We start from the raw sequence: 13,252 nt of genomic DNA, 5'->3' as shown, positions 1-13,252 counted from the left end.
ATTGTTCTTTAAAAAAAACGATAATTAATATTCTCTTAAAAGACCAATGAAAACTCATAAAATAACAAAGGTGTTGTCTAATTCAACCGATAAATGCATTTTTATTAAGGGTTTGGTTTACTTTTAGTACTTTTTTAATTGAAATCTCCTTTTGTTTTAATGAGAAATTGTCATATTATCCACTAACTAAATAAAATGTGAAAATTAAAATCCACTACCACTTGCCATTGTGTATTTAAAATAAAAGGAAACCTCCAGTTAAAAAGTATTGGAGGTAAGTCGAATCCTTTTATTAAATATTGTAATCGTTGCTCCTCATAATAAGTTTATATGATTGTTAATTATGTTTACAAAATAAAAATAGAATGTGCATAAAAAACAATCAATGTACGCATGAAAAGTAATAGGGTTGGATTAGCTTACCTCTAGTGCCCATATGCATTGAGGAGGCATAAGCACAATGCATGACCATGTGTTAGTCCAATGTCCAATGCATAGAAGCATTGGATGGAAGCTTTACTCAAAGTAAAATAGTACACTCCTTAACTAGCATTAGAAGAATCTCTATGAACTTGGGACTTATCACTCTTAAGATGAAGCTTTTAAGATTGAACTAAAAGTATAAGTAAGAGCTTCAAAACAAAAGCACATGAATTATCAATAGCTTCCCATTTTAGTTAATGAGCCTATGACAAGTTTATCTCGACACAGCCAATAACGGTTGTTCACTTTAAGAAAACGACAAATAATATTTTTTCAAAGGGCCAATGAAAACTCATGAAATAGTAAAGGTGATGTATACATTCTTAATAAGTATGGAAGCCACTGCACTTTGATAGCAAGTAAATGAATGGCTATTAGATTTTTGTTACTAAAAAAAAGATTCATTTACCAATATATACGTGACACGTGAGATAAAACCTCATTATCAGTTATCATAAGAATTTTATGAATAATGCTCGAGACACATTACTGTTCAAACAAACCTTTTAAGAGTGAACAAAAAGTGTAAGAAGTTCAAAAGCACATGAGATGTCAATAGCTTCCCACTGTAGTTAATGGATTTATGACAAGCTTTTATGGGATGAAGAAAATAACGATTATTCTTTAAGAAAACGACAATTAATATTCCCTTAAAAGACCAATGAAAACTCATAAAATAACAAAGATGTTGTCTTAACTCAACTGATAAATGCATTTTTATTAAATATTGTAATTGTTGCTCCTCATAATAAGTTTATATGATTGTTAATCATGTTTACAAAATAAAAATAGAATGTGCATAAAAACAGTCAATGTACACATGAAAAATAAAAGGGTTGGATTGGCTTACCTCTAGTGCCCATATGCATTGAGGAGGCATAGGCACAATGCATGACCATGTGTCAGCCCAATGTCCGATGCATAGAAGCATTGGATGGAAGCTTTACTCAAAGTAAAATTGTACACTCATTAACTAGCATTACAAGAATCTCTATGAATTTAGGACTTGTCACTCAAGACAAAGCTTTTAAGATTGAACGAAAAGTATAAGTAAGAGCTTCAAAACAAAAGCACATGAAATGTCAATAGCTTTCCATTTTAGTTAATGAATCTATGACAAGTTTATCTTGACACAGCCATTAACAGTTGTTCACTTTAAGAAAACAACAAATAATATTTCTTCAAACAACCAATGAAAACTCATGAAATAGTAAAGGTGCTGTATACATTCTTAATAAGTGTGGAAGCCATTGCACTTATATATGATTATTAAATTTTTGTTACAAAAAAGGGGCCAATTACCAATATACATGTGAAATGTGAGATAAAACCTCATTATCAGTTATCACAAGAATCTTTATGAATAATGCTCGAAACACATTACCGTTCTAGCAAATCTTTTAAGAGTTAACTAAAAGTGTAAGAAGTTCAAAAGCATATGAGATGTCAATAGCTTCCCACTTTAGTTAATGGATTTATGAGAAGTTTTTTCTAGAACGAAGAAAGTAATAGTTGTTCTTTAAGAAAACAACAATTAATATTCCCTTAAAAGACCAAAGCAAACTCATAAAACAACAAATTTGTTGTCTTAACTCAACCCATAAATGCATTCTTATTTAAAACTGTTACTCCTCAGAATTAGTTTATATGATTGTTAAACATGTTTACAAAATAAAAATAAAATGTACATGGTTAATAATCAATGTATACATGGAAAAGTAAAAGGGTCGGATTGGCTCACCTACAGTGCTCTTATGCGTGGAAGTTTTACTCAAAGTAAAATAGTACACTCATTAACTAGCATTACAAGAATTGCTATGAGCTTGGGACTTGTCACTCTTAAGACAAAACTTTTAAGGTTGAACTTAAAGTATAAGCAAGAGCTTCAAAAGCACATGAAATGTGAATAGTTTTCTATTTTAGTTAATTAATCTATTATAAGTTTATCTAAATGTAGAAAATAACAGTTGCTCACTTTAAGGCAATGACAAACAATATTTCATCAGTGAACCAATGAATGGTCATGAAATGATATAGGTATTGTTGTAATTCAACTCATAAATGCACTCTTATTAAGTATTTAAGTCACAACACTTATTAGCAAGGCATCACAAGAATTTCTATGAACAATATTCAAAATGTGTCACCAATATGACAAAACTTTTAAGAATGAATCAAAGTATAATAGCTTCAAAAGCATGTGAAACAAACTTTTCTAGTTTAGTTTATAAAAATATGACAAGCTTATCACGACACAGACAATAACAGTTGTTCACTTTAATAAAACGACAAATAATATTTCTTCAAAGGGGCAATGAAAACTCATGAAATGATAAAGGTGTTGTATACGTTCTTAAATAAGTGTGGATGTCACTGCACTTTGATAGCAAGTAAACAAATGGTTATTAAATTTTTGTCAAAAAACATGAAAAGAAAAAAGTCATTTACCAATATACATGTGAAAGTGAGATAAAACATCATTATCAAGTATCACAAGAATCTTTATGCGAGACACATTACTATTCTAACAAATCTTTTAAGGGTGAACTAAAAGTGTAAAAATTTCAAAAACTAGGGGTGTCAATTCGTGTTCACAGGTCGGGTTTGTGTCGTGTCAAGCCATGAGTATTCGGCTAAATGGGTTGACTCAAACCTAACCTGTTTAGTAAACGTGTTAGGAATCCTCAACCCAAACACGACCTGTTAATTAAACAGGTCGACTCGACCCGATACGTTAACTCGTTTAATTGACAAGTCATGTAAAATTAAAATACAATTGCAACCATAAATATAGTAATAAACATATAAAAACAGCCATAAATCAAGCAATAATATATAAATAAATAAAATGAATAACTTAATAAGCCAAACAGGTCAGACGGGTTCGCATGTTGAACATGAACCCGACCCGTTTATTAAACGGGTTAGTCGTGTCAACCTGAATATTTCCCGAACCTATTTAGCTTCAACCTATGACCTGTTTATAAACGGGTTAGTTGTGTCGGGTTCACGGGTCGTGTCAGATTTTGCCACCCCTATCAAAAACACATGAGATGTCAATAACTTCTCACTTTAGTTAATGGATTTATGACAAGCTTTTCCAGAATGAAGAAAATAAAGATTGTTCTCAAAGAAAGCGAATATAAATATTTTCTCAAAAGACTAATGAAGACTCATTAAAAAAAAGGTGTTGTCTTAATTCAACCAATAATGCAATATTGAAACTACTACTCCTCATAATAAGTTCATAAAATGATTACTAATCATGTCTATGAAATAAAAATAAAATGTGCATGAAAAACAATCAATATACACATGGAAAAGTAAAAGGGGCTGCTTTGGCTTACCTCCATTGCTCTTATGCACTGAAGGAGGCATAGGTATAACACATGACCATGTGTCAACCCAATGTTCGATGCATAGGAACATTGAATGGAAATTTTACTCAAGGTGAAATAGTACACTCATTAAAAAGCATTACAAGTGTTGGGTTAAAGATTGACCCTAACTAATTAATGATTAATCCAATTATCCCAGTTAATTAATTAGTCAAATTACATATAAATCAAATTATGGCATAATCAAATCACCAAACTAAATTAAATGTAGTGGAAAATAAGTTTGACACTATGATTTAATCACAATGGAGATATAAGGTTGAATTTATTCAATCATTAGTTGGCTTTATTCCGTGTCAAATTTGCTTGTAATTCAGCATTTAGAAATCCTGTATTTAGGTGGAAATCATGTAAGGGTAGTGTGTGAGAGAGTGTGAAGAAAAGTTCAAGAGTGTGCTCTCAAGAAGAGCCTCGTGACTGAATCTTGCGACTGGCAAGTCGTCAAAGCTGGCACACGTGTGAAGCAAGCAGGGGAGCTGAAGGGTCACGCCAACTGTTGCACTACAGGACAAAACTTCCAGTCTGGCCAGGCAATTAGCTCGTGACTCAAACTCGCGACTTGTTTCAGTCGCGAGCTCGAGTCGCCAGAACACCCTGTTTGGTTGTAACTGACTCTTCGCATTTCATACACACCCTACTATAAATACCTTTATACCTACAAAATGTAGAGAGCTTCCAGAGAGAATTTTGAGAGAGAAACCTTAGAGAAAAACAAGATTGACTCATCCACAATCTTTATCTTTTGATTCTCTAAATTCCTTTACTCTCACCCTCTCTATTGATACATCCTTGAGAGGTACATATTAGCCAAATCCTTATCTCACTATACCCATATCTGTGAGAAAGTATTTTAGTGCTTAGGAAACAGTTCAGAAGGGACCAATTCATTTTGGTTGATGCAATGGGCTATTGCAGGATCCGGTAAGCTATAAAAGACAAGGTTTGGTGTAACCTTGTTGGTGCAAGAAGTTTGGAGGGCTTAGGTGCACTGGGTGGATTAGGCTTGAAGGTTCTTCTGCTATTCATGTATCCCAACTTTATTCTCCAGTGGATTATTGATTGCTTGGAGGGCGACAGAGAGGTTTTACACCGAGCACTTTGGTTTCCTCTTCGATAACACATCGCTGTGTTATCTTTGTATTTGCAGCTCTCTTCCTTTAATCTTTGCCTTTTAATTACTGCTGTGGTTATGATTAATTATGGTTTAGATTGTTTTACCAATTTTGTTTTAGCTTATTATCATATTCCGCACATACATTGTTTGATTATAAGCTTGTGTTGGCAATTTGTAAATTGGGGGTCTAAACGTTCATAGGTGTTTTATACACTATTTGAACATTCAGGGGAAAACTCTTGCAGGCAAAAGTCCCACTAGATGAATGTCAGATCACCATTTCTGAAAAATCCACTAATCAAGAATCAAGCGGTTATAAGTACAAGAAATCTCATCCTAACCGGCCTAATCCCAAAGTACCTACCAACAATAGAATCTATTGACCTATTCCAGTATCAACTCCAATACCCGATTGGACTTGTTCTTGTAAAAGACTTCTCATTTGCATGGATTATTGTATGTGACTAACACCACAACAATTGTTGATTGTTGTAGTTTGGCAGAGTTCTTCAATCCACGTCTGAAGATCTAGAAGCAACTTGGCACAAAACCCTAAGGCGCATAAAAAGTTGCAACAACGTTTGTTAAGCGCGTATCTTGTTGTGTTTCTTTGTACACCTGATGACAACTGTTAAATGTCTTTTATATGTTCTAGAATCCTAGTACACAAATCCCTAAAAAGCCTTGCCATCATGGGCCTAAAACTGATCTTTGGAATTCAAAATACCCGAAGCTCGATAGATCAAGAGGTGTCGAGAAGGCATCGAGGTTCATTAAATCTTGATAGATCGATAGGTATTGAGCAGGTATCAGCATCTGCAGTTTTAACTTTTCTTGAGCAGTTCTTTGAGAGTTCTCGTTTCTTCAATAATACCACTTGTGAAATTACTTTAAGGTCTTCTTGAACACACTAGAAACTAAGACTCAAATACATGTTTTGTTTTAGGATATGCCAATTTGCAAATATGACTCTTACAACAAGAATCTCTATGAACTTGAAACTTGTCACTCTTAAGACAAATCTTTTAAGATTGAGCTAAAATTATAAGTAAGAGCTTCAAAAGCACATGAAACGTCAATAGGTTACCAATTTAGTTAGTGAATATATGACAAGTTTATCTGGATACAGAAAATAATAGTTACTCACTTTAAGATAATGACAAACAATATTTCATTAGTGAGCTAATGAATTTTCATGAAATGATATAGGTATTGTTGTAATTCAACTCACAAATGAACTTTTATTAAGTATTTAAGTCACAACACGTCGATGGCAAGTAAATAAATGATTATTAAGCATATTTATTTTTTTTTTTAAAGAAAAAAAAATCCTAAGTTGTTTACTACTTGAAAAAGTAAGATAAAAAACTCATTATCATGAAATCATAATAATCTTTATGAATATAACACATGAGACGTGTCACTGGAAAAATCTTTTAAGATTGAACCAAAAGTATAAGAATTACAAATAACACATGAGATGCCAATAGCTTCCCACTTTGGGTAATGAGTTTATACAAATTTACTTGACACAGAATATAAAAATGTTTACTTAAGATAACACTAAACATTATTTCCTTATAACCCCAAATACCACAAGCTCTCTCATAATGGGCTATTTTTGCTTTTCAAGCAAAAAAGGAGAAGGAGAAATTAAAAGAAAGAGAAAAAAAAAAAGTACTAATAGGAAGCCATAAGTTAAAAACTTCAAATGCAAGCCCCCACTCCCTTTTCTCCCAAAAAGAAAGGAAATATTTCTAAAATTTTGAGGAAAATGTCTCATGAATAACTCAAATGACAAAGATCAATATCATAACTTGTGGTCCAAGATGTAGTGAAAGTCACCATACTAATATTAAATAAACCAATAATCATTTGCTATGTCAAAAATAAAAATAAAAATAAAATCATTTGACCACATTTAAGAATAGCCAAATAATCTCAACAAAATTTTAAATATTTCCTCTAAGAAAAGTGTAGTAATAAATCATATGAGCACACTTCTCATTTTACCTCATTAATTGAGTATTAAGTAAAATTAACACTCCTCTTTATGGCTAGAGGTGTCATTAAACAAGAAGCATTAATTAACAAGAGCATCAGTCACAAATAGCCTCGTAATCAAGCCGAGGCTATTGAAGTCTTACACATGGGGTTATTGATTGGCCACCTGTTACAGCCGGTAAAGGCAACCCCATCAGCCAATCACAGGGGCTATCACTACCGGCATTACTAGGTACCTCGTTGAAAACGCCGGTTGACACTTGGACTCCACCTTAAGGAGAGACTAGAGAGGTCTATAAATTATGAGTCCCATTGCAGTGGTCTACTGCCCATTCAACAGACAAAGCTTTAAAATATATATATATATATATACAATACTGTCAAAAAGTTCAGAGAGAGAGAGAGAGAGAGAGAGAAGAGAGAAACTATGGAACGTGGAGCTGAGTTCCCTCACTTTGGCAACAGACATGCAAAATCAAGCTCTGGTAAAGTATAAAATATATAATGACTTTTTATTTTTTGTTGATTTTAATTTCTTTCTTTTGTTTAATTATGTGTGTGTTTTACATTTTTACATTGCTTGATCAAAGAAAATGTATAGGCCTTATTTTTTTTTTTTCGTATTTTTGATATATTGCATGCATGTGTTATATCTATTTCTTTTTTATTTGTTTACAATAAGTGGGACAGAGTGATTTTAACCCAGATTTTCTTCTTGGGAGACTAGATAATACCAATGAGATACAAGACTTTCAATTGTTGAATTTTCTTCTTCTCTCTCTCTCTCTCTCTCTCTCTCTATATATATATATATATTATGGCCTTTGATTAAGATTTCCACAATATTTGTTGTTGATAAAATGGTTCTGCTTGTCCAAAACCTTGTAATTCATCTGATTTTTTCTGTTGTTTCCAATAGAAACGTTTAAGTTCAAATCTCTTCTCCCCAATAATCGATTTCATATGTATATAATTTTCTTTTTAGAACCATACAAGTTTGCCTCCTCTTCATAGAGAGAGAGAGGGAGTGAAAGTCAGCAAATAGGCTTGGTGTCCCTAAAGCTTCTTTACAATCTCTCCTTGATATCTTTTACAAGGTTCCAACCTTGGCCTACTCTTTAGAGAGAGGCAATGTCAATCAATCCCAAAGCCCTTCTTTTTTCTCTCTATTTTTTCTTGATAAAGGATGTATATATTATATATGTAAGGGTATTATTAAATTTTTTTTTTTTGTCAAAAACTTTAACCTTGTTTCTAGCTGATTTTCAGGGTCGAAAAATAAAAGAAAGATATAGTCTATTTTTGCAACCTTTTTGACACTATTTGTCGTTTTATTTCTACTGTAACGCTTGCTCAAAAGAGGGTCTCCTCTTTTAAGTCTTCCTTTGTTTACCATTGTATGAGTCTCTTTCCATGAAAATGAGATGAACCAGTTTGTGTTTATTCTATTTATCCTTTTGAACATATGTTAATGACGTGTCACACATGCAGGACTCTTGGGGCTCAGGGCCTACAATCTATATAAGTGGGTCCATCCTATTTAGTCACTCTGGATAATAAGAGTGATTTTAAACCCCATTTGTACCATTTTATATATTCTTAAAGAAATTTTAGGGAAAATTTCTTTAAAAATAAACTAATTTTGTGTTTTTGTTTTCTGTTCTAGGCATAAAAACAAACTTAATTGAATGTAGGCATTGAAAATGTGTGATATTTTCTGCATTTTACCAAAAGAAAAAGATTCCTTCTCCATTACCTTTTTCGTGAAGAGAAAAAAGGACATTAATTATACCTAAATGAGTTTTTTTGTTTTTATATACTTTTTTTTAATGAGGAAGAGGAATTCAAATTCTCTAAACGTTTCTGTTAGAAAGATGACGAGATACCAAATTAAATTAATATTACCAAACTAGGCTAGCCAAGTCACTAGAACAGGAGACAATAGAGAATAGACATGGGAGAGATGGAGAGACCCAGCTCTGGCCTTAGCTAAGATTTCCTAGGAGAGTACCATGTTAATATATTAGAGATTATTAAACCCATTTTAGAGTAGAGAAATTACTAGAAATAATTAAATTAGTTATTTTAGTACATACGAGGAATTATTAGATTTATTAAACCGATTTTCTATCCTTTTCACATAACGGTAGATAACAATAGGTTCCACTCATAAGCCATGTAGATATTTACTTATGTGTCATAGACTCATAGGAAACTAATATTCTCTATTTTGATTCATTTAATAATTCAAATAAAATTTTATAAATTTAAAAATAATAAAATGACGAAATATATATTATTAGATATAAGAAATTAAATCTTAAGGGATCATTTTGTAAGCTAGAGATTGATTAAACCCGACCCAATTGACCCGTCAAACCTAATATTTTCTTAACATAGTTTAAGTCCAAGTATATTCTTAAATAAATAAATAAATAAATAAAAGAAAAAAAAAAAGTTATAGTACAATCATAGAATCTGAACAGTGGTTTTGTGGAACCCACCTGGGGTGTCACGTTGGTCATGCAAGCGCGTGAGGTGTCGGGTTTTTTTGGTTCCAGGTGGATTTTTGTCTGGTTCATTGTGTTGGTTATAGATTCATAGAAACATACAAAATTGAGTGATGGAGATGCTTCTTTTATAAATGGCTTTAGACCTTTTTCATTCGGAAAAAATTGTAGTACCACAAATTATTTATTACATAATTTCTTTGTTATGATTGTGATGTGGTAGAGTGTGATTGGTGAAAAAAAATAGGTCCATTTATAAATAATAAACATCACTCACAATCTATCATATCAGAATTGTGATAAAAAGTTATGAAATAATTTGTGATTTTAGAATTACTCTTTTCATTCTTAATCTAATATCTAGTATTAAGGTAACTAGAGTTATTGGGCTCATTCAAGGCTCGATTGGTGGCGCATGACATGTATTTATCACACTCACTTTTAATATCAATTAGCCATATGCCCCCACTTCTTAACACAATCTTTTTTTTTTTCTTTTCCATGTGTAAATGATAAACATCACTTACAATTTACTATATTAAAGTTGTGGTAAAAATTTTTGGAATAATTTGTGGTCCTAGAACCACTTTTTTCATTCTTAGTTTAATATCTAGTGTTAAGGTAAACAAAGCTACTAGGCTCATTCAAGGCTCAGTTGGTGACGTTTGACATGTGGCTATCACACTCACTTTTAATATAAGTTAGCCACATACCCTCACTTCTCTCTCTCTCTCTCTCTCTCTCTCTCTCTCATGTGTAAATGATAAACATCATTCACAATCTACCACATCAGATCTGTAGTAAAAATTTATGGAATAGGTTATGGTCCTAGAACCACTCTTTTCATTTTAGTCTAATATCTAGTATTAAGATAACCAGAGCGACTATCGCTCGGTCGGTGGCACGTGACGTGTTTATCACACTCACTTTTAATATAAGTTAGCCACATACCCCCACTTCTTGATACAATCTTCTTTTCTTTTTCTTTTTTTTCCATGTGTAAATGATAAATATCACTCACAATCTACCATATTAGAGTTGTAGTAAAAAGTTATGAAATAGTTTGTGATCCTAGAACTACCCTTTTCATTTTTAGTCTAATATCTAATATTAAGGTAACCAAAGATATTGGGTTCATTTAAGGCTTGGTGGTGACGCGTGACATGTAGTTACCACACTCACTTTTAATATAAGTTAGCCACATACCCTCACTTCTTGACACAATCTTCTTCTTTTTTTTTTTTTTTTTTTTTTTTTTTTTTTTTTTTTTTTTTCATGTGTAAATGATGAACATCACTCACAATCTACCATATCAGAGTAGTGATAAAAAGTTATAGAATAGTTTGTGGTCCTAGAACCACTTTTTTCATTTTTAGTCTAATATCTAGTATTAAGGTAACTAGAGCTACTGGGCTCATTCAAGGCTCGGTCGGTGGCGCGTGACATGTGGCTATCACACTCACTTTTAATATAAAGGTTCGTTTGGGTAGTGCGGCTGCGTTCGCATTTTGCAAGTTTTGGGCCTTTTTTTTTTTTAAGTCCAGCGCATTATGCACTGTTCATTGGCCATGAATAGTGATTTTAGGCTAATAAACAGTGCTGAACAGTAATAAACAGTAAAAAAAAAAAATTTATTGTTTTCAGTTTTCAGCAAAATAAGCTATATCCAAACGCACACTAAGTTAGCCATACGCGCACTAAGTTAGCCATGTACCCCCGCTTCTTGACACTATCTTTTTTTCTTTGTTTTGGTTTTGGACTTCATATAGGCTACGGTAGTTTTCCTTTCTTTTCCCTGTGTTTTTCTTGTTTTGGTCTTTGTGTTTCCTTTCTTTTCCCTGTGTTTTTCTTGTTTTGGTCTTTGTGTTGAAGACTCCAAGGACTAAATTTTTATTTATTTTTCTGTTTGAGAGAAAGACCGATCAATATGTGCTTTCTACTTATGTGTTTAGTGGTTGTAAGAACTACTAATTCTTAAACTATGTCTTATTGTTGTTATTGTGTCCCAAAATGGATGTTCTTGGTTTTAGATTTTTTTTTTTTTTTTTTTTTTGAAAACTGGTTTTAGATTTGTTTTAAGTTTGGACACCACTATAATTGACATAGACAGAAAAAAAAAAAAAAAAAAGTTTATTCATACATCTCTCTATCTCCGGTAAAATTATTCAAATGCACTTGGTATAGTACTAGATCTTTTTATCATTAAAAGATGGGTCTTATATATCTGCCTCGCATATAGGATCAGCATATATGTGAAAAACTTGTGGACACCAAGTATGTATAGAATGATTCTTAATTCTACTTGTAATTTTAAATTAAAATTATAGATAGACATAACAATTGGATGTGAATTGTGATATTAATCATCTAATATGAGATTTGAGGAAATTATTCGGTACACCTTGTGTACCATATCTTTCTCTCATAGAAAGGTTGATTTCATGTGCGAGATCTACATATAAGGATTATTTTAATGCAAGAGAATATTATAATTAATCATGTGTACTAAATAATTTCACTAAAAATTAATAAATACAAGAGTTGTACAAGTAACACTATCATTGTAAATATGTATTCTTTTATTGTTATTATTATCATTATTATCACATCTTTTTGAGATTTTCATGAGTGTACAATGTTTTGTTTGTTTCATTTCAGCTCCGAGGCTAGTATTGCCTGTCGACCCAAACAGCAACATACCCAACTTCATCACCAACATCAACACAAACAATGCCAATGCCAATGCTAATCTCAATGTCAATGCCAATGCCAATGCCAACACTAGCAATGGAAATCAACGTGCCCACCCATGCATTATACGTGAACAAGACCAGTACATGCCTATAGCCAACGTGATACGCATCATGCGCCGCATACTCCCATCCCATGCAAAGATATCGGACGATGCCAAGGAGACCATCCAAGAGTGTGTGTCTGAATACATCAGCTTCATCACCGGCGAGGCCAACGAGCGTTGCCAGCGCGAGCAGCGCAAGACCGTGACCGCGGAGGACGTGCTTTGGGCAATGGGGAAGCTGGGATTTGATGACTATGTTGAGCCACTCACTGTGTACCTCAACCGCTACCGTGAGGCAGAGAATGATCGCAACAATATGCGTGTTGATCAGCTGCCTTATGTTGGTTTTAAGCGTAGCATGGATTATGGGCCTGTTGGTGTGCCTCCAGGCCCACCACCTTATGGGCCGGGCTTTCAGATGGCCCATCACCCGGGTATGTTTGATGCTTCTGCAATGGGTGGTGGTGAGTACCATAATGGGTCTGGCGCTGGTGGGTCTTCTTCTTCTTCTGCCGGTGCTCAGAACAGTGGTCTGCCTAGCTTTGATCCTTATGCTCAGTTCAAATGAATAGGTAGTAATAGTAATGTTGGAGTGGCAATTCTCAATAAGAACTTAATATTTATATACTGTTATAGTTAAAGGTTTTGTCTGAGACGGGTTTGGAGAGAAACATTATTAGTCCTTTTGATTTTCAATTACAATCGATTTCTAGTTCCTATAAATGTTTATTGAGTCCTTAATGAACATTTTTATTTGTTTGAGTCAATTTTTGGGCTTGCATGATTAAACCATTGTTTACTCTTTAGATAAAGATGAATTATAGTCATTGGTTCAATGGCTCAGAGACAGTTAATGTTAATCCTTCATCTTGGGATCAATCTCTTTGAGCTGAAAATCAATTAAAAGGTTCTTTGCAAGTGATGGTATAGCCATTGTGTTAATCAT

The 13,252-nt window shown here is 33.0% G+C and overlaps 1 protein-coding gene across 1 annotated transcript; it reads left to right on the top strand.

Moving 5' to 3' along the window:
* The first annotated feature begins 7,426 nt into the window (after positions 1-7,426).
* Positions 7,427-12,875, top strand: LOC126695747 (nuclear transcription factor Y subunit B-9-like). The gene is made up of 2 exons (XM_050392569.1): positions 7,427-7,484; positions 12,168-12,875. Exons 1-2 carry the CDS (start codon positions 7,427-7,429, stop codon positions 12,872-12,874), a joined length of 765 nt encoding a protein of 254 aa, XP_050248526.1. The 3' UTR covers position 12,875.
* The last annotated feature ends 377 nt before the right edge of the window (positions 12,876-13,252 follow it).

Source organism: Quercus robur, chromosome 8 (assembly GCF_932294415.1).
Source record: "Quercus robur chromosome 8, dhQueRobu3.1, whole genome shotgun sequence".
Lineage (NCBI taxonomy): Eukaryota > Viridiplantae > Streptophyta > Magnoliopsida > Fagales > Fagaceae > Quercus > Quercus robur.
Note: the sequence above shows the minus strand (reverse complement) of the source record. Positions and strands in the feature narration are given on the sequence as shown.

Bases quoted from the DNA above. Each gene is read 5' to 3' on its own strand.
- LOC126695747 (XM_050392569.1), top strand. From the start codon at position 7,427: ATGGAACGTGGAGCTGAGTTCCCTCACTTTGGCAACAGACATGCAAAA. The intron at 7,485-12,167 runs GTAAAGTATAAA...GTTTCATTTCAG, and splicing joins ACATGCAAAATCAAGCTCTG to CTCCGAGGCTAGTATTGCCT.